This window comes from Dermacentor andersoni, chromosome 9 (genome assembly GCF_023375885.2).
Source record: "Dermacentor andersoni chromosome 9, qqDerAnde1_hic_scaffold, whole genome shotgun sequence".
NCBI classification, from domain to species: domain Eukaryota; kingdom Metazoa; phylum Arthropoda; class Arachnida; order Ixodida; family Ixodidae; genus Dermacentor; species Dermacentor andersoni.
Window position 1 is genome coordinate 4,497,349 of NC_092822.1, and position 25,260 is coordinate 4,522,608.

A 25,260-nucleotide genomic window follows, 5' to 3' on the forward strand; every position below is an offset into this window, starting at 1 on the left:
AATGTCTATCGGAAAGACCACAAAGGCACTCACGGGGTTGGTGTTCTCATTGCTGCCAGTAAACAATTACTATGCTCTGTAATTAACATTGACTTAAGAAATTTTATGGGTATTATTTCAAGCTTTACCACAATCTGTATTAATGGGTGTTTGCTACAGGCCCCCATATAACAATCCTAACTTTTCTCGCGCATTTAGTAACATTCTAAACCAGCTTACCTTGACATATCCTAAAGCCGATCTCGTTCTTTTTGGCAATTTCAATTTTCCTGGTATTAATTGGAGCAAAGAAACTGCAACGGCTAACACAACTGAAGCTAGAAATTTTCTTGATGTTTGCCTTGACTATAACTTAACACAGTAACTGAGCCAACGAGTGTCACTTGAGATTCCTCTAACATTTTGGATTTAATACTGAAAACCCATCCCGATAGCCTGTCTTCGATTCACTATCTTTGTGAAATTAGTGACCATAAAGTTATTCATGTAGATGTCAGTTTTTGTCCTACTGCCAATCCCTCATACAAGAAAACAATAACCTTATAAAATAAGGGTAATTATGATGCCATAAATAACGAAGTTTGCACCTTTTTACCGACATATGAGGCCAATTTTTACCATTGTTCTGTTCAGGAAAACTGGCTCACTTTTAAGCAGAAACTAACCGAGCTAATACACATGTTCATCCCTAAAATTACTATACGTGTAAACAGCCAAAAACCATAGTTAAAAAATTTTTGCAGCGCCTGGATAACAAGAAAAACGTTTATTCTGTAATGCAAAACTTAAAGGCGGTGCCCAAAACTGGGACAAGTATTATGCAGCTGAAGAAGCTTATCTCACAGGAATCCATAATGCCAAATTTTCTTTATTTAATGACAATTTGCCTAATATGTTGACTAATAACCCCCGCAAGTTTTGGCAGATAATTAACCTTCAAGCAGTAGCTTCTACCACTCTTACTAACGACTCTGGAGAGGTTATTTCAGACGCTGTATGTGCCGATGCTTTTAACAAGGCCTTTTCATCTGTCTTCACTAAAGAAGTAGACATTTCCTTACCTATGTGTTCATGTAGTATCACCTCTTCCATGCCTGAAATCAGCTTTGCTGTTGATGGTATCTCATCCCTCATCGAAAAGAACAAGTTGTCATTGACATTTGAACTGGACCACATTAACGCGAAACTGTTGAAAGATATAGGTCACATTGCTTTGGCCTGTTTTGTTTTATTATTTCTGCAATCTCTTTCAACAGGCACCATTCCAGATGACTGGAAAGTGGGAAAGGTCCTTTCCATCTTGAAATCCGGTAACAAAAACTCACCTCTGAACTACCGACCAATTTCCTTGACCAGCGTATCTTGCTAACTCATGGAATATGTCATTTACTCTTACATCATGAATTTCCTCGACTCTCATAACTTCTTTCACCATTCTCTACACGGGTTTCGTAGGGGTCTCTCTTGCGAAACCCAGCTTGCCATCTTTGTTCATAACCTTCATGCTAACCTTGATGTTAACGTACAAACCGACTTGTTATTTCTTGACTTCGCAAAAGCCTTGGATTAAAGTACCCCACAAATGCCTAATTTTAAAATTATCCTTCTTAAACTTGCACCTGAATGTACTGAATTGGATAAAAGAATTCTTAAATAACCATTCACAAGTAGTGTTTACAAATAAATTATCCAGCCCACTTCCAGTGTCATTGGGGGTGCCTCAAGGCTCTGTCCTCTTCTGCTCCTAATATACATTAACGACCTACCTTTGCATGTATCTTCTAATATCCGCATGTTTGCTGACGACTGCATTATTTACCGAACTGTTACTAGCCCATCTGACCATATGGTTCTACACAGTGGCGTAGCAACAGGGGGGGCCGGGGGGCCGTGGGCCCCGGGTGCAAGGGGCCAGAGAGGGGGGGGGGGGGTGTCATATACGTCTGAAGACACCCCTCTTTCCGCCGGCTACAGCCGGGGAGGGGGGTGACAGAAGATCTAGGGCCCCGGGTGCCAGACGACCTAGCTACGCCACTGGTTCTACAACAAGATCTTGACCACATAGGACAATGGTGTGATGACTGGCTAATGTCCCTAAACCCAACTAAATGCAAGCTAATTTCCTTTACTCGTCGTCAAATTCCCCTTTACTTCACTTATAACGTAGGTAACGTCCCCATTGAATCAGTAACCACTTATAAATACCTTGGAGTTAGCTTATCTAACAATATGTCTTGGAACACGCACATTGCTAAAGTCACATCATCAGCTAACAGAACATTGGGCTTCTTAAAAATGTCATTTATGTAACGCTCCGAGACACGTAAAACTACTTGCTTACAAATCATTAGCGAGGGCTAAGTTAGAGTGTGCATCTCCCATCTGGAATTCACCCGAAGTAGGTCTCGCTAATAGCCTAGAATCCGTTCAAAATCGTGCTGCTAGATTCATTCATGCTTCATTCATTCATGTGAAATCAGTGTTTCATCCCTTAAAGCCGAGTGTAACTTATCACCTTTGGCTTGTTGCCGACGCATCGCAACCCTCTCTATATTTCACAAGTTCTTTCACTCGCCACTTAATTGCACTGCTTACATTATCCCTGCAGCTCGCATATCTCATCGCACTGGTCATGCGTTAAAAGTTTCTCACCCACGTGCCTGCACTAAAACATTTCTGCTTCATTTTTTTCCCAGAGCAGCAAAAGACTGGCATGGCATTTCCCGAAACATCGCCACTATCACTTGCCCATCAAGCTTCATGCATAGCATTATCAAAGGTAACATCGCACTGATCGTTGTGTCAACAAAATTCTGTTTAAAAAAAACAACCTTATATAATACCCCCTCGGGGGTGTTTAAGGAAATAAAAATGAATGAATGAATGAATGAATGTTCAATTAAACGCCATTGAGCGGTCCTTCGAGTTATCAACTCCTTGCGGGCAAGCGAGCACGTTGAGATGCTTGGCGCATTTTTGTTTGGCCTTACCAAGGCACAGTTTGTGCAGACAAAGAAAGCATAGATAACACAGGCTTCCGAGATCGAGAGCAAGGGTGACGACGCTCTCTACCCTCATGCAATGCCTGGCCCGCTACTGCCACAGCAGGTGTTCCCTTTCACCAGGTGTCCGCCCTGTTGAGGAGCGCTCCTGATGTGGCGTCACATCCAATGGGAACTCCGTCCAGGTGCGCTCATGACGTGATCTCGCAGCCAATGGCAATGGGATTTTAGGTACCGTTTCACTGCTACTGCCGGCTTTTTCACTCAATGGGCCACTTGACACTTTCGCATCAGTCTAAGGCCCGAATATTTTTAAATGTAGAAAAGGTTTCTACACTATTCATTTCACCAACACAGAACAGAAGCCATGCAGTTGTGTTGTGCGCCTTTTCTTTGCATCTCATTTTCTATCTTCAGAATGCACAGATGCTGCAGGTTCATTCCAAATGCTTTTGTCCAATGCAATTTGCCAGATTCACTATGTCTCGCATAATCAGGCGTAATGCATGGAAGCCTCTTGGTGATCATGAAAATGCACCAGATGATCGCTGCAGGTGGGTGGAGAGATTGCCCATGTGATGGAGGTAGATTAGAATTTGCTGTGATCATGAATGGCCATCCCAGTTGCCACCATGAGGTGTGCGACTGGTTCGCTAATACGTATCAAGCGGCACTGGCATGGTGCTGTTGCTCTGGTTCGACCAGCCAAGGACTGACTCGTAACAGAATTCATCAGAATCAATTCAGTTTCAAGGTGCACCTCAAACTGATGGCAGTTCGGCGAGAATTCCAATGAATCTATGCTGATGCCATTTTAGCAAAGAACCTGCTCGCGAAAAAAAAGAAAATTAAACATTTAACTATTCTCAGCAATCACTAATAAGCAGCGTGAAGCACAGCTGCGAGAAAAAATACCCATAAGTGACAATTAGGTAGTACACCCGAGTTTAATCTGCACATCGTGGAAGTTTTCATATGGTAACAGACATGGGTGAGGAAAATAAAGTATGGGCACACGTGAATTGTATCTGAGGTTGGTAACTTTGCAAGAAAGCTGCTATACCTGGGGATTCTTTAGTCACCTTAATGACAACTTTGCCTTCTTGGAGCTTCAGCAGCCTCTCTAGTGTCTTCGTTGACTAGGAATGCTGCTCTGTAAAGTACTGCAAAATGCTGCCATCTTGAGCCAAATGTAGGTGGTGTGGCTGCCCTGTGAACCAATCAGAACTGACAAGAGGGAAAATTTGGCAGGATCGTGGAATTGTATTTAAAATAAAGGAAAAAAGAAAGAAGAACAACAACAAATAAGTGTGTTAAAAAAATTTAAAAACCCAATAAGTGTGCTTCCAAAGTGCGATGTGAAGAGCACTGCGTTGAGTCTGATGAGCACTTGTGGAATCAAGAGTGTGATAGTCACTCTTTCGTGTGTATTTTGGAAAATTGTGTGAATATGGGCAGTTTCTGAATAAATGTTTTCATGTTTTATTGTTCACTGAGTTACTTATATATTAAAATTGAGAATTCAATGCTACACAAACAGCCAGTAAATGGCCCTGGTAAGGGACTAAGGTAAGGGACTCAAGGGACTTAGGTTAACCTAAGTTCAATGCCTCATCCCCATTTTATCGAAAGAGAAATATGTGTGCCAATATTTATCACTGCTTCTAAAGACATGACATATTGAAGGGCTGAGCACAGATGTTTTTCTAGGCAAAGCTAGATCCTGAAATCTGATACTGTTTTAGGAAATTGAGAGAGGAGATGGGGAGTTATTTCACCTTTGAATATTTTGACTGCTGACTCGCTCCCACAAGAGGTCATTTAAAGCTGTATTTTAAAAAAATGATAAGGAAGACATCTAGGAATAACAAAAATAATCGAATCACACACAAAGGAAAGACAGTGCAGTTTTCACCCATAATTTAAAGCAGTTACGCAATAGCTGGCACAAAATTTTATGCAGTAAGTCTTGCTCTGTTTGACCCGCCGTGGTTGCTCAGTGGCTATGGTGTTGGGCTGCTGAGCATGAGGTTGCGGGATCGAATCCCGGCCATGGCGGCCACATTTCGATGGGGGCGAAATGCGAAAACACCTATGTACTTAAGATTTAGGTGCACATTAAAGAACCCCAGGTGGTCGAAATTTCCGGAGTCCTCCACTACGGCGTGCCTCATGATCAGAAAGTGGTTTTGGCACGTAAAACCCCATTTATTATTATTTTTTTTTTGCTCTGTTTGCTTTGCTATCAGTTCAAGTAAACACTGCAAGACATACCGGGTGCGCGAGGTATTTGAAGACATGGCTTTGAATGCCTATGGCGATAGGCATTAACATTCTCGTTCTGTCTAGGCACTTCACATCGTCCAACGAACCCCTCAGTCATCTACCTAGCAAATTTATTCCAGGTTATCAGCTTTCAGTCTGACAGTGGAGATAAAGCAGTACATTCCCCTAGTCATTGTGCGCACCGACAACAGCGACTTGGAGATCACCACCTTCTTGAATGTAGTGAAACAGTTTGTTTTCTGGGCGAGACAAGAGTTTGTCGCCAATTATCTGTGTCGAAGACAATTGAGTGCTGCCAGTGGTCAGATGTCATTCAGACAGTTCAATTTTTTCAGCAGGTCGAGGTCATGATGAGCGAAAACCCTGAAAAGCCGATTACAGCCACTGACAATCAACTTCAGGTGCAAGAATAAAAAAATCCAAGCTTCCTGTGCAGGATTTCATAAGGTGCCACTCATAAGCCATGGATCTGCTCACAGTGCCTGCACCACCCAGGGACATCACCCTCAATCCTGGTTCCAGATATCTAAACCTGTACGCTGCTACATGTGATCACCAAGAGTAAGACTAACAAACGGCCACAAAATGACAAAAACTAGCTAAAGCAACTATTGTGAAAGCACTGCTCAACACCATCACACACTATCTGATCCAAGCGTATAGACATTATCGAAGCCAAATTCAGGCAATGGTTGAGGCTGAAGATGTTTATTTAACAGTCTTAACAGAGAAGCAGTGAAAGAAACACTGCAAAATATTTGGAAAGCGTACACTGAATCTTGTGAGCCTGTTTAAGGTGCTCCTCTTGTTCCCTTCCATCCTTCCTTGTTTGCACCAAAGCGATCATATTTATGGTCTACTCAGCAACACTGGATCTTGTCTGAAATATTGATGCTATTCCCAAATTTGTCATTATGTCCTCAAATACCACCTGGTACACGGGCAATCTGCTTTCAAGATGTTGGCCAGACACCATCGTCTTCCTTTGTGGAAAGTGGCAGTCCCTGGTGATAAACAAGTCACGGTTTCCACCTTGCCTTTCAATTCTTATCGTTGCCTTTGTTTCAATTCTTGCAGCTCGGGGCTGGCTGCAGAGCATGGCGCCTGCCAATCATTGGTCTCCAGGTGCATTATTCTTTTCAGCCGCAGCATCGGCATAAGTGCAATATATTATGCATAGTAAGTCTAGACACAGGCAAATGTCAAAATGACTGGGAGAGTGAGCCCATAAAAGCTACTACCGCTGTAAGGGACAAAATTCTCAGCAATATCATAAGAAGCCAACAGACACTGACACCAATGACAACATAGGGGAAATTACTTGTGCTTAATAAATGAAATAAAGAAACGATAAATTAATGGAAATTAAAGTCGATGAAAGAACAACTCGCCGCAGGTGGGAACCAAACCCACAACCTTCGCATTTTGCGTGCGATGCTCTACCAATTGAGCTACCGCGGTGCTGTTTTCCCATCCACTTTCCTGATTATTTCAATTGGTAGAGCATCGCACACGAAATGCGAAGGTTGTGGGTTCGGTTCCCACCTGCGGCAAGTTGTTTTTTCATCCACTTTAATTTCCATTAATTTATCGTTTCTTTATTTCATTTATTAAGCACAAGTAATTTCCCCTATATTGTCATTGGTGTCAGTGTCTGTTGGCTTCTTATGACATGACTAATAAAAATCGGGCCCCTTTCTTCTTAAAAATTCTCAGCAAGTCATATCATCACTTGGCAACAATTTGCTAAAGAGGAAGTGCTTTGGGCCACAAACTGGTAACCTTGTTAACAAAAAAAAAAAAAAAGAGAAAAGGTTGTCAACACTGATTCCATTCGACAAGCTGGCTCTGGCAAATCCTTGCTAGTGCTCAAAAGTCTGCACTTGTCTAACATGCCCACAATCACAGTACCTGCAATTAGACAGGTGGTTTCTTACTGCTCACTCTCCTCACACTTGAGCTGCAACCTAGGATTGCAATCAGCACACGCTAAATATTCACTCAGCATCAAAATAACTCACCGCATAGTTTTTCACAGCAATGTGTGGGAAGCGTTTGTGGAAGATCTCGAGCACTTCTTCGGCAATGGGGTCCTGGACAGAGCCTTCCACGTCTATGTACTCGCACTCAGAGGCCGCGTAGTGACACGAGATGGCCTGGGAAGCAACGGAAACACCATGTGCTGACCAAGAAGTAACTCCTAAGATGAAAAAAAAAAAGCTTGTGCACTTGTTCATCGTTACAAGGGAGTTTTGGCCCTGTTAGGAATGGCGTGCCGGGGCGGCAACATGCAAGTTATTTCAGCCCGCTGCACATGTTTAGATCCACCTGCGGTGGGGGCGCCCTTCAGAGAACCAGCGAGGACAGCGCTAACCAACCTTGAACGTCCTTTGGAGAACTGCGGACTACAGTAGCTCTGGAATTTAGAGGCGCTGACTGGGTTCGGGCGTGACCACCTGGCTACGGGGACGCAGGACAATGGACACCACGACGACTGCGCTGCAAAGGTCGTCTGCCCGCGGAGGGGGCACTGAAACCTGTGTGAGCGTGTGTGTGTTTGTAAAACGTCCCGCAGAGAGGTAAAACGTCCCGCAGAGAGGCAGCTTGTTTACGCTGACGTCGAACATTTTGCCTCACCTAGGGATCTAGGGAACACGAAGTGGATAAAACCAGCTGTTGTCAGCGGCTAGAGTGTGCTCGTCGTCGTGCTCTGTGCTCGTCAATGTACTCGTGAGCTCTGTGCTCGTTTGCTGCATGCTTCGTCTTGCAGGCTCCATTTGGGAGTCACGCTAGACTGTGTAAATGTATCTCTTGTTCAAATGTAAATAATGTAAATAAACCCTGTTCACCTAGTCCTGTCGCCCCAAGTTCCTCTGATCGTCCTACAGCTACGACTGCCAAATCTTACAAATGGTGGCAGCGGCGAGATCGTCCACCAAACCTTACAGCCCTCCCTATTCAAATGACTCATTCAATCAACCAATGGCCCTCAGTCCTCAGCAGCTGCGGAGCACCTGACCAAGGAAGTGGTCAGACCTGTAACGCAGCAAAGGGTGCTAAGAATCTCTGGACCTGGATAGGCCGCCAATGGAAACTGACCCTGGCAACGTTTAACACCCGAACTCTCTTGCGTGAAGCTAGCCTAGCAAGACTCTGAGGAACTATCAGGCATTGTTTGGGATATCATTGGCCTTAGTGAGGTTAGAACTGGTGAGGCTTATGCAGTGCTGGCAAATGGTCACATCCTCCACTATAGAGGACTTCCAGATAAGAAGCAGTACAGAGTAGGATTCCGAATCCATAAGGACATAGCTGGCAACATTGACGAATTCTACAGCATTAATGAGAGGATAGCAGTAGTCTTAATAAAACTTAATAAGAGTTATAGATTCAAAGTAGTACAAGCCTGCGCTCCAACCTCCAGTCATGATGATGATGAAATAGATCAGTTTTATGAAGAAGTTGAATTAGCAATGAGAAAAGGGCAAACATGGTATACTGTAGTAATGGGCGACTTCAGTGCAAAGATGCGGAAAAAGCAGGCTGGTGAACAAGCAATTGACAACTATTGCGTCGATTCTAGGAACACTCGAGGTGAGATATTGGTAGAATTAGTGGAAAGGAATAAGCTACGAATAATGAACGCCTTTTTCAGGAAGCATAGGACCAAAATGTGGACTTGGAAAAGCCCTAATGATGAAACAAGAAATGATATTGATTTCATACTTTCTGCCAATCCCAGCATATTGCAGGATTTAGAAGTGTTAGGTAGTATAAAGTGCAGTGGTCATACGTTAGCGAGGGCTAGGATTCACCTCAATTTGAAGAAAGAGTAAAAATGGTTGAGAAGAAACGGGCCAGCCTAGACCCCGTAAGGGTAAAAGCAAACCAATTCAGGCTGGTGCTTGCAAAAGAATATGCAGCCCTAGAACAGAGAGATGAAGATGACAAAGGTAATGAATGAATTCGTAACTAGGCTGGTTTCAGAAACAGCAATCGAAGTGGGAAGTAAGGAACCAAGGCATCCAGTAGGTAAGCTCCCCCAAGTAACAAACACCTAATAAAGAAACAACAAAGAATAAAAGTGTGCAGCTCAAGAGATCAGATAGAATTTGTGGAACTGTCAAAACTGATCAACAAGGAGAAAATACGGGATACTTGAAATTATAACGTGAGGAGGAAACTTGGCATAGGTCAAACCAAGATGTATGCGCTGAAACATAAGTAGAGGAATATCATCATCAATCTCCAAGATATAGTAAAAGCAGCGGAAGAATTCTATACTGATTTGTACAGTACCCAGAGCAGCCACAATACCTCCATTCAAAGTAGTAATCAACAGATTACAGAGGCGCCTTCTATAACTAGCGATGAAGTTAGAAGGGCCTGATGAAGTTAAAAGCGGCAGAAGATGGACTAACAGTTAATTTAATCAAAGATGGAGGAGACGCAATGCTTGAAGAATTGGCGGCCCTTTATACAAACTGTCTATCGACTTCAAGGGGCCCAGAAAACTGGAAGAATGCCAATATTATGCTAATCCACAGAAAGGGAGATGTTAAAGAATTGAAAAATTATAGGCCCATTAGCTTACTTCCAGTATTATATAAAATATTCACCAAGATAATCTCCAACAGAATAAGGCCTACACTGAACTTTAGTCAACCAAGGGAACAGGCAGGTTTCAGGAAGGGATACTCTATAATGGATCACATCCATGTAATCAATCAGGTAATTGAGAAATCTACAGAGTACAATCAGCCTCTATATATGGCTTTCATAGATTACGGAAAGGCATTTGATTCGGTAGAGATATCAGCAGTCATAGAGGCATTACCTAATCAAGGAGTACAGGACACTTACGTAAATATCTTGGAAAGTATCTACAGAGATTCCACAGCTACCTTAATTCTCCACAAGTAGGAAGATACCTACAAAGAAGGGGTCATACAAGGAGACACAATCTCTCCAATGCTATTCACTGCGTGCTTGGAAGAAGTGTTCAAGCTATTAAACTGTGAAGGCTTAGGAGTAAGGATCAGCGGCGAATATCTCGGCAGCCTTCGATTAGCAGATGACATTGTCCTGTTCAGCAACACTGGGGACTAGTTACAACAAATGATTGAGAACCTTAACAGAGAGAGTAAGAGTTGGGTTGAAGATTAATATGCAGAAGAGAGACAGTGATCAATAGCCAGGCCAGAGAACAAGAGCTCAGGATTACCAGTCAGCCTCTAGAGACTGAAGGAGTGTGTTTACCAAGATCAATTACTCACAGGAGACCCTGATCATGAGAAGGAAATTTACAGAATAATAAAAATAGGTTGAAGTGCACATAGCACACAGTCAGATCCTGACTGGAAAAGAAAAGTGTATTGAAAAGAAAGGTGTATAGGTAATCAATGCATCCTACCAGTGCTAACAAATGGGGCAGAAACTTGTAGACTTAAGAAGAAGCTCGAAAACAAGTTAAGGACCATGAAAAAAGAGCGTAACATTAAAAAAGGCGTAACATTAAAAGATAGGAAGCGAGTGGTGTGGCTCAGAGAGCAAACGGGGATAGCCGATGTTCTAATTGACATTAAGAGAAATAAATGGAGCTGGGCAGGTCACATAATGTGTAGGTTAAATAATCAGCGGACCATTAGGGTTACAGAATGGGTGCCAAGAGAAAGGAAGCACAGTCGAGGATGACAAAAGACTAGGTGGGAGGATGAAGTTAAATTGGCAGGCGCTAGTTGGAATCAGTTGGTGCAGGACAGGGGTAATTGGAAATCGCAGGGAGAGGCCTTCATCCTGCAATGGACATAAAATAGGCTGATGATGATTCAAATGCTCATGTAACACAGAAATTCTCACATTACGCATACACTGAACTACTTTTAATTATTTTTCTTTCCAGGAAAACAAACTAGAGTAATAGCAAATTTCGAGAGCAATTTCTTTAAAGCACCTGAATTGTATGCAATAACTGAAGAACAATAGAAAAGTTTGATAAAGATTGATGCACTGAGCTTGCAATCCCAATGCTGAAACAAAAGTAGATATCACAAATATTGCATTGATATATTCATTAGTCCACAATCAATAGAACTGTCCAAAAAAAGAATTCTGTTAGTATTTGAGCTGTGCCCAGCACAATAGTACACAAGCAGCACTGGAATGTGCACATTCAGCTTTCATATCTTCTTCATCTTCTGATCACTCAACGTGGTCTTTTCACTTTTATGGCATCTTCGGCTGGTCGTTTCTGAGAGCTCTCGCGAGCGCCATTGTCTTCGGCTGGTTGAAAGAGGGTGCGCGTTCGGCTGGTTCTTCTCAATCGCTCTCCTCTATCTTCAAGCGCTCTGAGGCACTCTGAGCCCCGTCATCAGAGCAGTCGTCGGGACTGAAGAGTTTTCTGCAATGTCATCACACCACAGCGTCACTGCTGTTGGCGATGGTCCACCGTAACCTAGGCAACTTAGGCCACTGCATGCTAGCGTCTTGACAAATGCTCGTCCCACCGGTTTGAAGTCCGCCAGTTTTACCCGACAGCGCTGGGAGCTTTGGATAGGCGAAACATCGGACGTTGGCAGCAGCCACATAGTTTTGCATTTGCCATTTTCTCCTCCGAGAGCGAGTCACACGTTCAGCCTGTGCACTTGTCCTCTACCTCCGAGTTCGGGGGACACCCGATCTGCCCGACTCTGCTGCGGGGGATGGAGGCGACCAGTCGAGGATGCCATTAGTGATGCTTTCCTGAGGCAACTGACCTATGGCACGTGCAAGGCATGCTGTTTCGCATATTATGTGCATTACAATATAATAAAGTATTTGATGTAAAGCTCAACACGTGTTGCTTTGCCTTCATTTGTCCCTTGTGTACGTGTAATGGTCTAGTGAGAGTGACAGGTTACCAGCATGCCCGTTTGTGTAATTATCTCAATAAATGCACAATTGGAGTTAGAGCTCATGCAATTCCTCCCAATGTCATTTTTTTTCACACTGCCATAAAATTATGAATGTCAGTTATCTGACATCTGACATGAGAAGCTAATAAGTTCAGGAATAAATGGCTGCACACCTTGCGAAAGCCCTTGGTCCTATTAGCGCCTGACCCATGGATGAGAACCGGATGAAAGAACACAGTGTCACCGGCTTCCATTTCCAAGTGGACACGCTTGTCGAACACACTGTCTGCCAGGCCCTTGACTCCGTGGTACATCTTGTTCACGCCACCCTTGGAGCAGTGCGAGAAATTCATGTGTATTACTCTCAATGCTGCTAATTTACTAGGCAGATTCGACACATGGTTTCACCCTCTACCATTTTACAGTGCTTCTTTTTCAGCATGACAGTCAAAGTTCATCTTTTTTTTTTAAATATTGTATTGAGGACAACTGCTAGAAAGGGCTAGAGCATTCACATTTCTAATCTTCGTTCTCTTTAATTCTTTTCTGTACTTTTCTCATTTACATAAGTTTCGTTTACCACCCTTTGATCTATGTTTCAAAGGGCTAAAACACTTCTGTGCTCAAAATAACAACCATGTCTCTACTGTGAGCACGCACGCACACACACACAAGCAGTGTAATGCTGCAAGCCGTACTATAAATTATCATAGTTGTAAAAGTGCACAACACAGGAAAAAGGGCACACTGAACCCTTGTTGTGAAACAAACCTCCCACTCCGGGTAGCCGTGCTCCAGCAGCTCTCCGTGATGTGATCCAGGGATGGCCACGAGACAACCGTTCTCACGTGTCACTTTCTCCAAGGCCGTCCACGCACACACGATGCGGTCTGCTGGCCTAAACGGGAAGTAGTACAGGTCCTGGTGCAGCGGGTGACGCGATGTCAGAGCCCCTGTGACAGAAGGTCTGTGCACTTTACACTGCCAAACAAGAGTGACATCGGGAGTGACTTGCTGCTTTGTGACAAGCTGAGTCAAAGCAAGATGTGACATAGGGCATCTCGAGTGCCGCAAGTTTTGTGCTCATTACTGCACATTTTCACATTAATCATGTCTGTCTTGATTTTTTTCTACATGTGCACAATGCTTTGGTGTGAGCTGCAGCCACAGTGAGGAGGCCTCACAGCTTAGCACCACATGTCACAGGCCAAAGCTCTCAAGTACAGCATGCATAGTACGAGTCACACAATGGGATAATGGTTGTAAACATGTCAGGAAGATGACTTAAGATGCAAGACCACGTATGTACACATGTGCGTCAAACAATTATGACAGTGCAGCTACTGCTATCTCCTCATTTACACAATGCTCAATGGTGCAAATGACTACATGAGATGAAGTGCAAGCTGTGGTGCATGCAGCTTTATGCCACATTTGGACACACCACTTGCCTGTTTTGCCCAGGTTAAATCAAAGGTACACATAATTCATGGCAATGCTGGACTTTGATTTTGCTCCACTGGAATGATGCTGATGCCTGTCATTGTAATGGCCAAACGTTGCACTGTGTTAGGTTGTCACCGCGAGAAAAAATTCATTCTCAGCAAAACGGTCGTTGCACCTCAAAGGCAGCATAAAAGGCCAAATTCAATAAAATTTCACTTTGGCTAAAATAAGTATAAAATATTGTCACGTAGTAGTGACAGAGAATAATACAGCGGCAGATCTGTAAATGACAAAACTGACTTTTATTGGGTGAACTTGTGCCCACAAAAGCAAGTTACACTCAAAGCACAGCGATAGCGGCGAACACGGTCGGCGATCGGCGAAATCTGGTCTGCCGGTCAAGTGCATCGGCTTTTATACACGAGTCATCGAAAGTTTCAGAGTAATCACTGGTGCCCACGTGTCTTCCAGAAAGTCTGCACAATTCGCGTCGCACATGCAATCAAATTACACAAGCTTTGGTGACAACAGGCAGCAGCAAGAACCATGGATAATATTTGAGAAAATTCCAATACATGCGGGCGTGTCCTGAGCCGAGTGATAACATTTGTTAGGTGGTGAAACACAGTCACCCGAAAAAAATAAATAAGTACAAGTGTCAATGCTCCTCTCTCAAAAAGCATCGTCCTGATGCTACAAACATAACAGGAGAGCGAAAAAACAAAAGGACACTTATTAAACAGTAGAAAAATAAAAAATAAAAAACAAAGTCCGAAGTAATACAGCCCAAAAGAAGAGTCCAAAGTTCAGCTAAGCAAAATCTCAATGTTCTTTTACGCTGGTAGAACGGCTTAAGTCACACAACATGGACTATTCCAGGTCGTGAGCGGTGCCGCTGTGATAGCGAAATGCTGTCTGGCATGACCTCATAGTCAAGTGCACCAATGCGTCGGATGATCTTGTACAGTGCAAAATGCCGGCGTAAAAGCTTCTGTTAAGTCCTTGTAAGTGTATTGGGGTCCAAACCCAAACACGGTTGCCGGGCTGGTATTCGATATAGCGTCGTCGAAGGTTGTAATGTCATCTGTCAGTCCTCTGCTGGTTCTTGATCCGCAGGTGGGTGAGCTGTCGCACTTTGTCGGCGCGCTGGATAGGTGGCGACGTCATGATTCTCTTCGTCGGTGTTGTGCAGCAGCATGGCCTCCAGAGTCGTTGGGTTCCTGCTGCAAACCAGCTTGAATGGCATGATCTGTGTTGTTTCTTGCATTGCCGTGTTGTAAGCCAAGGTTATCTACAGGAGCACAGCATCCCAGGTCGTGTGCTCGACGTCGACGTACATTGCTAGCATGTCGGCGAGGGTCTTATTCAGGTGCTCCGTAAGACCATTCGTCTGCGGGTGGTAGGCAGTTGTCCTCCTGTGGCTTGTCTGGCTGTATTGCAGAATGCCGTGGGTGAGCTCCACTGTAAAGGCCGTTCCTCTGTCAGTGATGAGGATTCCTGGGGCGCCATGTCGCAGCAGGATGTTTTCGACAAAGAATTTCGCCACTTCAGCTGCACTACCTTTCGGCAGAGCTATCATTTCAGCGAAGTGGGTGAGGTAGTCTGTCGCTTCGACGATCCACTTATTTTCGGATGTTGTCGTCAGAAAGAGTCCCAACAAGTTTATCTCGCTCTGATGAAATTGTTGGCAAGGAGACTCGATCTGCTGTAGTAATCCCACTAGCCCTGTCGGTGGTATCTTGCATTGCTGACAGTCTCGGCATGTCTTGACGTAACGGGCGACATTGGTGGTCAGGCGTGGCCATTAATACTTTTCCTGTATCCTCGATAGCGTCCGGGAGAATCTGAGGTGCCCAGCGATCATTGACACTGAAATGACACTGAAAATCTGGTTTTCGGATCAAGATGCTGCTGAACTCCTGACACCAGCTTTGGTGCAGTTAACATTTTAGCATCTTTAAGGGTGAGTACATATATAGTGAACTACAGATATAACGACCACTTCTCGCGGAACTATCGAATTCGTTATAAATCGGTTACACTGTATGATGCAGATCTCAGAAACTGTGCCCATGTGCTATCATCAATGTTGAACCCAGGTGCCTAGGCGGGTGCCAGTTTTCAATATTCTGGGTTTTGCACTATTTCCATGAAATAGTGACAGGCTTTTCTTTTTTTTCGTTTCTGGTACAAGAATGCATATTTTCATCTTTCTTTTTGCAATACATCCATTTGTATTACAAATGTATCTGCACTATTTAAAACAAGGTTTTACAGTGACTGTGAAGCTGTTAAGGGAAGTTCCACAGCCATTTTCGTGAGGTGAAGGGGCATGCAACAACATGATTGATATCAATGAGCAATACAACCTGCATCGGAGTCGTGATTATTTTCCTTTGAAACATAATTATCAATGACTATAAAATAAAAGTTGCCCTGCGTACACTTCACATAAATAGACAGCATTCTTTGCATAGATTTTTAACCATCAATCCATAATTTTTTTTTTTTTTTGGAGGTTGAAGTGAATCCATCATGGACATAAGCGCCAAGTGTGGTGGCCAAGCCACTGGCTTGTTTGTGCTCAGTGGTGTCATCTTGAGGTGCGTGGAGTCTAAGAGCCAACTGAAACAAAAGTTTTTGCTGCATAGAAAAAGACCTTCTCAGCTGTATGCCAAGCTGAGCAACTGACACATCAAAGGCAATGAAGCGGTATAAGTGACCTCTCACACTCCTTGGAAGTTGTGCGTGGGTTGTATTTGCTGGCTGTTCTTAGTGAGGATGCCACCTGCGCATGCTCACTCATGCTCTGGTCATACAGCTGCTCCAGGGCTCAAACACAGGCCATGTTGCACCACAGCCGTGTGTACACCTAGCTGACCTCCAACAAGGAGCCAGTAAAGTGCGTCGCGAAAAACAAAAATGACACTACTGAGCACAAACAAGCCAGTGGCTTGGCCACAACACCTGGCGCTTATGTCCATGCTAGATTCATTTCAACCTAGGTCACTGTTGGATAGCACAGCAAATGGTCATGGCTTGAAGAGCATACCCGTGTCTGGTGGCTTGTTGATGAGCATTGTATGAACTGCAGTCAAATTGGGCCCACAGAATGAGCTTGCATAGTCCAGGATCTGCAAAAAACACATTCAAGGTGTCCATGCTACAGAGCAATCAGGAGTAGCAATATTGTAAAGTGATACAACTAAATTAACTCTCAATCATTCAATCATAACCCACAATGCTAGTATATAGACAAATTAATTCTCACCAACCAGAGCCATTTGTGTAGATAGAGCCTGCACAAAGCCTAAATGAATTTTTTTACGAAGGAGCCATATAACCATGCTCTATGTGTGTGTGTGTGTAAGGTGTGCCATGCATGCAATACAGAGTAATAGAGAGAAAGATAAAGAGGATGGGAAAGGCAGGGAGATTAACTGCATAAGATTCTGGTTTGCTACCCTGCACTGGGGGAGGGGTAAGGGGAGATGAAAGATAAAGAATGGCAGAGAGAAAAAGCAAAGAAATGAAAAAAAAGAAAATAGTAGGGAAGAACAAGAATGTATAAGCAGTATGAAATACGTGTGAGAATAATTAATGTTGTACAATGAAAGAGAAGCAGGGTATACAAGTGGCAACATAACGACATGATTTCTAAGAGGCAAGGATACGGATTCCACGTGAGTAGGCACAAACCTTCATGGCAACATTTTTATACCGACTGACTACACCATGCCAAACTGATTGCATGGGAACATAGAGAGTTCTGCAAGCAGCCATATTATGTTTCCCGAGCACGCACAATATGCATGCTTGTAGCCCCTTTTCCCATGCTTGCTACACACATGATGCAGCATTGCAGTTGCTGATTTACCCTGTCCATACACAAACCTGCAGGAGGACAACTGCAGCCGTTGCATAATCAGAGATAACCACTGGAGCTATCAGAGGGTGATGCACTCTTAAGTGAAAGCAGATTCAGACTTCGCACCAATACACATGCTGCTGTCACTTTTACTGCGGTCCCCATCTTGCAGTGCTCCAGCGCGAACCACCTAAACAACCGCGTGGGCCTGAGGATCCAAACCCTAAGGGTTACGATCAGCTCAACTGCATATGTTGAGTGTGCCAGAAGCAGGTGCTCATTCAGTCTCTACAGCGAGTGAGACAGAGCTTCGCAAAAAGAAGGCCCAGAGTACAAAGAAGGCACTTATTGAACTACTATGTTGGTGTTGACTAACTGTTATACACTATCAGCATGGTGCGCAGGAGCTGAAGCCCCTGCAAACCAAACGTGACACAGCAGTATCAAAGAACACTTTATACACTACTATACAGGAGGATGGCTACCAACAGCTGTGCTACCAGGGCAATGTTCCCTCAGCTCGGTATAGCCTCCGAGCGTGGCAGTTTGAGCGAGTTGGTCTGTCACAACTTTTTTAGGCTTGTAGCACAGCTCAGAACGAGCAAAAGGGAAGGTGGAAGGGGTAATGAAGAAAAATGAAGAACGGGGTAGGGAACAGGGAACCCTGTTCTCCATTCCTTTTCATTACCCCTTCCACCTTCCTTTTTTTGCTCGCTCTGAGTTGCGCTACAAACCTAAAAAAATATAGCCTCCGAGATCAACTCGGTGTAGCAAGACTGTGCACATAAAGTGAGCCGCGTCTCTTTGGCGTAGCCTCCTTGAGAACAGCAGCAGCGAATAGGCGTGCACCTGCCTCGGGTCGAGGACCCTTGCTGGGGCAGGTCAGCAAAAGGGCTGCCCAGGAGAATCGGAACTCAGTACACACTGTTTTGCTGTCAAAGAGCTATTCCCTGTGCCCCCAGTGAGCTCGAGCCACCAGGAGAGCAGGGACGTGGGTTCCTGCCCAAACAAACTAACCCAGTGAGCCCCTGGTTTGTTTGCGGGTGGACAGCAGCAAGTGTTTTACAGTCCCACTGCTGTATGGCACCACCCTCAGAGGAAAGAGACAGAGAAAGTTCAAAAGCAACTTTGCTGAAATGCGGCACCTATGCCGAAAACATACTGTGCTTTGGCGCTGCAATGAAATGGATCAATGTAATCCACACAGTACGTGCCATGACAGACCCTGTGCAACCATTCGACTGATAGAGTGCAGACTGTCATTGAGTGGCTGTGCATCAGCACACTCCACTGCATGCACAAGCTGGGAGGCAAGTACAGAGTGCTTCAGCAAGTTGTGAAAGCTGATGCACCTACTCTGGGGCCAAGGAATGTTTGTGAATCTCTGCACAACTGCATCATTGTCATCACAATACAGAAAATCCTGGGCTGTGACAAACGGTTCATCTAATTCTCTCCACTTATGCCTATCCTGGGAAATGCACCTGTATTCTATACCCACACGCTTCCTGACCTCGCCATTCCACCCTGGGCTCGGGCACCACCGAGCAGTGTTTCCTTCTGTCAGTATTCACTATGCTATTCAACAAACCACTAGCTACCCGATTCCATGCACTGCATGTTTAAGTTTTCATGTATACTTAGGCTAGAAACCATATCAGAAAATATTGATGGGAAAAATTATGCACAGCAAAAAGACTGACGATACATAATCACGGAGGTTTGGTAAACTGCAAATTCAGTCATGTCTGACTGTCTGTCGTGAAAAATGCGTGCAATGGGAGCCACTGCAATTCAGCTGAGCAGGAAACCAGCTCTACTGTTCCCCCTTGTTTCACACTCTGACAATAAGTAGTAAAAATGTTTGATTTTCATCTCAATGTACTGTGTCGCAGCACCTTTTTCTCAAGTCACAGTTCAGGCTGGCTTTGACATTTTGGACACTTTCTCTTTATCTACCTAAATGTTGTCTTATTACCATGAAATTTTGTGTGTGCACACTTTCATGTGCATAGGATGTTTTAAATATGTCTAATGCAAAGTTATGAACAAACAATGAGTACCTTTCACAAAGGCCATCTAAAATACAAGCAGTCGGAACTTTAAATTGGAAAAAGCATCTTATATAGGCACGTTTATTCCTTCTAAATGCGGTGTACAGTAATCAAGGAACGGGATAATCTGTTGCATAATAAATATTGCAAGAGATTGGCAATTGGCACGTGAAAAACTGCACACGAGAAAGTGATGTTTTGTTCACAGAAACAGGAACACAGCAACAAACTACAGTTTTTAAAATACTAATACTAGCATCACTTGGAATATCATTAATGCGTTAGTATTTTTTGGGTACTACACGCACTTTCTGGGAACTGTGTATGTATTCATGTATGTCTATCTAACCATTTTCCTGCTTACCTGGGTCAGTGGGTGGTCAAATGACTAGCACATCAGGCTGCTGTGCTGAGGGCCACACGAGATTTTGGAACCAGCCATATGACCGACTTGGGTCACCGAGTATGTGTACGTACATGCCACTCTTCAACGAACTCTTTTTCACACCAACGCGGGTAACTCTAGATGTGAGACTGGATAGGTGCCGTTGTTCAAAGAGACTCTTTGATGTCGACTTCAAGCACTGCACCACTCAGTCTGTGCCGATCTTCAATGAGTCTCTTCGATGCCAACTTGGGCAACTAGGTACGTGCCACGTGAAATGGGCTGCTCTACAATGACGAAAAAGATACGTTAAATTTCTCCGATGCTGAACAAAACAAAATTCTCATTACAAAAGTTCCTCAAGGACAGCAACCCAACGCATTAGCAGGTTGTGCCACAGACACACAGGGTAGATGCCGTTTTTCAATGAACGCCTTTCACGCCAATGCAAGCTGTGCCATCAATGCACTGGGTATGTGCCGCTCTTCAATGAACGTCTCGCGAACTTGCACCGCTGAGTATGTGCCACTGAGTGTGCAGCAACCGTGGGAACAATTCTCGGCGCTCGCAGGCACTTCTCGTCTCAAAGGCCACATACGGACTTCTCGGCAGCTCCACTAGTTGGTGCGGCACGTCCAGAGAGAAGCGCGAGGGAGGAGCCCAGTTGCCTCGTGACGCATTTCTCAGCGTTCGTTGGGATGCCATGCGCAGGCTTTGTGGCGGCCGTGCTAGATGATGCAGAGTGTTGTTAGGGAAGCACGAAAGCACACACCTCATACATAACTCATTTCGGTGGTGACAATACGTCGTGTGACTATATTGATCCAATGATTTACCGTCGACAGTCGTCGGGAGGTGAGTTCCGCCGCAGTTTTTACTTCTACCTTCATTAGTGATCAAATATGGCCTTCTGAAGTCTATCTCCCATTTACATTTGTCTGTTGTCCCATGCATGTCATTCATCATTTTTCAGATTTATTGCTTTTTGATTTCATTGTGTAATTAACATTAAAAAAGGGTGATGGTTGGTGGTGAAATGCTTTCATATAATTCTCAAGTACGTCAATAAACAAAACTGAAGTTGAGAAACAACCTTTGCACAGAGCTAGCTTTTTTTTTTTTGCATTTTCCATCACATACTCTGCTTGTGCAGTTATGCAAAATTTTGCAGGCTGGTTGACCATTGCATGAAGTTCTACAATAACTACTCAGTCAATAGCATTTCACTTGCTCACTACTTTCAGTACGTCACTACACATGGTAACTGTATTTATAATTGATCCATCATCAGGCTTCAGGAAAATGCACAGGAGTTAATAAAGCACATTGATCTTTGCACCTACCTGTGGCATAGTGCAATAGCTGAACAGCACATCGTCCATGTACAGTTCTTGCAACTTGTTGACAACATGCTCACTGTGATCTGCATCCACCTTGGAGATGTCCTTCATGACCACCAGGCCTGGTACCTTCAAATTGCCATCAGCAATGTCCTGGAACCGCTTCCTAGGTGCACCCAGACAGACCGGCAGCCAGGTTCAGTGGTTAACACCTGCTATGCACTGATGTTGCACAGCGGCCCCAGCATTTTCATACAGAAGCTACCACAGGGCCATGCTACGTTGAAGCTATTCAGGCGCCACAGAGATATGACGGCAAGCGAATAATTATGCCACGGTCTTTGTCGAAACATGTTTGTAACTTTTTACCTTATGCTTTAAAATTCAAATTGGTAATTCATTGCATGGCAGCACTACAATTCAGTGGCTAAATATTTAATGTTCAAAACTATTTCAATTTATCAATGATTTCAATGGAAATGCATTGTTGATATGAGTAGGATTATAACCGTAGGAGTATATCCATGTAGATATAAAATTGTTGTAAAAGATAAATAAACTGCCATTTAGCATATTTGTGATGGCAAATCAGCCTTAATGATGTCCTCTATGTTTGAAGGAAAAGTATAGTATGACTTATGTTGGTGACCACCATGCTTGTTGCAAATTACAAGCCTGAGGGGACCGAACATTTTTTTTTTTTTTCCTTAATCACTCTTCATATTCTAAGCTTGTCAAGCATAAAAAAATGAAATTATGGGGTTTTACGAGCCAAAACCACTTTCTGATCATGCGGCACGCTGTAGTGGAGGACTCCGGAAATTTCGACCACCTGGGGTTCTTTAACGTGCACCTAAATCTAAGTACACGGGTGTTTTCGCATTTCATCCCCATCGAAATGCGGCCGCCGTGGCCGGGAGTTGATCCCACGACCTCGTGCTTAGCAACCCTTGTCAAGCATGCATGCAGGCCTTTTTTTTTTTTTTCAATACACTTTTTACAAGTCTTAGTGGAATACAGTGTTGGTAATGTAATAAACGTGTTGATTACCGTAGCCGAGGAGGGTGCTCCTATAGAGGAAGCTTTAGCTCGGGGGCTCCTATCTAAATACTACATGGGAAAGGAGAAATTTTTTTCTCGGCAATCACTGCACCAAATTTGAAGTTTGCTGCATTCAAAAGAAAATGTTAAAATCTAGTGGCTGTTGGTAGGGAATCATTTATTTAGGCAGTGAACATTTTTAATAAATATTTTCGAAAATTGCAAATTTTCAGAAAACGAAACTATCACATTTACAACTCTCTAACTCAGAAATGAAAAATTATATTACAATTTTGTAAATTGCACCTAACAGTACATCTGAAGTGGACAAAATTAATGCATTATACATGGCTCTTAAATAGACCACCAATATGAAAGTAGGACTTTTGCAGAACCCTTGTAAGCAATATGACGAATTCACATAAGATAAAAGTTCATATTTGTTCACTTTAGATACTCTTCTAACAGATGCAGTTTACAGAACTGCAATATCTGTTCTTGGTGCACAGCTACAAATTTGTAAACTTCATGCTTCTATATTTCTTGAATCTACCAATTTCAGAAAATTGCTTTTAAGAAATACAGGCCTTAAACCAAAATTCTCCATTAACATCGGCCAAGTGGTTATCTCAAAAAAGTGTTTCTGCGTTTCACAAGTACCTGAACAGGAGGCATCGGAATTGGGCCCAACTGAGAGGAAGCTTTACGCTGGTGGGGGGCTTCTCCCTTAATGCACGAGGGATAGAGGCACCTCGTTAACCACTGCAACGATTTTAATAACGTTTGCTGCATTTAAAATAAAAAACTTATAGTCTACTGACTCTAGGAAGCAGATTTATTATTTAGGCCGTCAACCTTATGCAAATTTTATTGAATATGGTGAAATTGCGAAAAACAACTATCAAGTTTAAGATTCTCACTAAACAAACTTGCTGTATTATAGTGCAATGCTCTCAAATATGGCAATAATTTGCGAGTAGCACTTCTGCAAAACCCTCGTGAACATTGTAGCGATTTCACATAAGTTGTGAATTCACAAATGTCAAATTTGTCCACTTCAGATGCTTTAACAAATGCAGTTTACAGAACTGCAATATCTGTTTTTAATGCAGAGTTACGGATTTGTAAACTTTGTGCTTCAATTTTTTTTAAACTTACCAGCTTGTGGAAATATTTGTGAAAAGTTCAAGGCCCTAAATCAAAATCAAATCAATTTATAGAAACTCTAGAATTTAACTTTCTCAAAGGCAACACATTTCATTCACATAAGTCCAGCAGGTGTCTATGAAAATAACTTCTGTGTTTTACATGCATTTAAATGAGGAAATCGGTGTTGGCTCTGAGCTAAAGCTTCATCTTAAAAAGAAAATCATGATGCAGTTCCTGAACAAAAAAGGAACAAATGGCTATGGTACCTCCTGTACGTAAGCTACTACACAACTAAACAAAACGCTGCCTTGTGTTCAAATGACAGGCTGTCCTTTTGGTGTCAGACAAGCTTGGTACAGTATGCAAGATGACATATCTAAATGCCAGCTGACAAGCAAGTGCGCAAGAAGAAACAAAAATTAATTGATTGCACTGAAGTATATTGCACACCACTGCCATGCAGCACATTTTTTTGTGGGTCACGCTGCCTGAACATGCAGCTGTAGGAGCAGAACAAATAAAGGAATCCGCCAGTGGTTGTCCTGTTATTCATTTCGACCAGTGCTGTTGAACCCTTATGTTTAGTTAGTGTTGGTGTCAAAAAAAATCTACTCAAACTGAGGCTGATTGGCATACTTGTAGGCTTCAAGGTCTTGTGAAGAAACCAAATTGCGCATAATGATGAAGCCATTGTCCTCATAAAAGCGCCGCTGCTCATCCGACAGTCGACAGCTGTCGAGGGTGAAGCGGAAGCCTCCTTTTGACTGTGCTGCGGCAATCTTCTTGTTGACTTCTTCCAGCTGCATGGACAGATGAGTCAGCACAAAAAAGTAGTCAATGAACTCCCTTCACTGGTGAAAATGAAGAAAAGACCAATAAAAAACTTTACCCTCTAGATTCAGGGAAGGGTACTTGAACCAGCAGGCGTGTTATATGTGCCGATTAGTCTGTCCAATGCATAGTACAAAAATAAATAGTTAAGACGTTCATTAAACTGCAAAACTTACTTTTACCCTTGGTTGCCAAACAAAGAAAAACAAACAGAACCTAACAAGTTACCCTAATGTTTTATATCCTTATCTCAAGAGAAAAATATTCAATGTATTGTCCCACTGATATAACAAGATTTCCTACCATGTACGCTATAACAAGTCAGAAAATTATAAGGGCTATAAACAGAAGAAGCAAGTAACTCAGATTAGTAAAGCAGGCTTCAATAACTGACATACTGTTCTTGCTTCTAGATAGAGAGAGCTGCAGTAAGTGAGAAAATTACCATATGTACACATTTGATAAAGCAGTCATTCCACCAGCTGTTTTGCAGCACTATCAGTATAAAGCTAGGCAATGTAGGCAGGCAAGCAGATTGGTATAGGCGCATGAATTCGAAACAGAATAAGTAAATAAATGCAAGAAGTTGAAACACGTTAAGCAATGCAGAACTGAATAAAAGACAAGAAGCGTACAAAATGCTGCTGCATGCAGCTAGCAGGGGTTTGATTTCAGACATGCGCTTGCATCAAAATACCAAGCTCCTGTAAGCAGCAACTGCCTTCCTTGCAATGAAACATGCATCAGAACTGCTGCTGTGAAAACAATTCGGTTTGCACCCACAGATGGAAGATGCATAACTAAATATCTTAACAGCATGGCAATTAGCACTGCCTTGCACTGCTGAATGCTTGCCACACCAGCCACACCATAAAGGTGTAAAGGGGGAGGTGTTACCCAGTCTGCCTTTACCCAGTCTTGTAAAGAGCACAGCCTGCTGGGCACGAGGCTACACACAATCTGAT

The 25,260-nt window shown here is 43.3% G+C and overlaps 1 protein-coding gene and 1 non-coding gene across 7 annotated transcripts in view; both read right to left on the bottom strand.

Annotated features, from left to right (window-relative positions):
* Positions 1–25,260, bottom strand: part of LOC126527429 (probable phytanoyl-CoA dioxygenase) — an 83,410-nt gene that overhangs the window by 34,148 nt on the left and 24,002 nt on the right. For 5 of the 6 annotated variants that reach the window (XR_008611599.2, XM_050175267.3, XM_055068423.2 and 2 more), the window contains 6 exons: positions 24,101–24,264; positions 21,278–21,440; positions 16,680–16,761; positions 12,953–13,134; positions 12,355–12,510; positions 7,310–7,444 (listed from right to left, as the gene is read on the bottom strand). Coding sequence is in view for 5 of the 6 variants with exons in the window: in XM_050175267.3 (XP_050031224.1) it covers positions 7,310–7,444; positions 12,355–12,510; positions 12,953–13,134; positions 16,680–16,761; positions 21,278–21,440; positions 24,101–24,264 (882 nt within the window). In the remaining variant the exon portion in view is untranslated. Of the gene's footprint in view, positions 1–5,253; positions 6,293–7,309; positions 7,445–12,354; positions 12,511–12,952; positions 13,135–16,679; positions 16,762–21,277; positions 21,441–24,100; positions 24,265–25,260 lie in introns of those variants that run through there. The other variant, XM_055068422.2, reaches the window with a different exon arrangement.
* On the bottom strand, positions 6,677–6,749 carry TRNAL-CAA (transfer RNA leucine (anticodon CAA)). Its single transcript has one exon. It is a non-coding gene; the product is annotated as a tRNA-Leu (tRNA).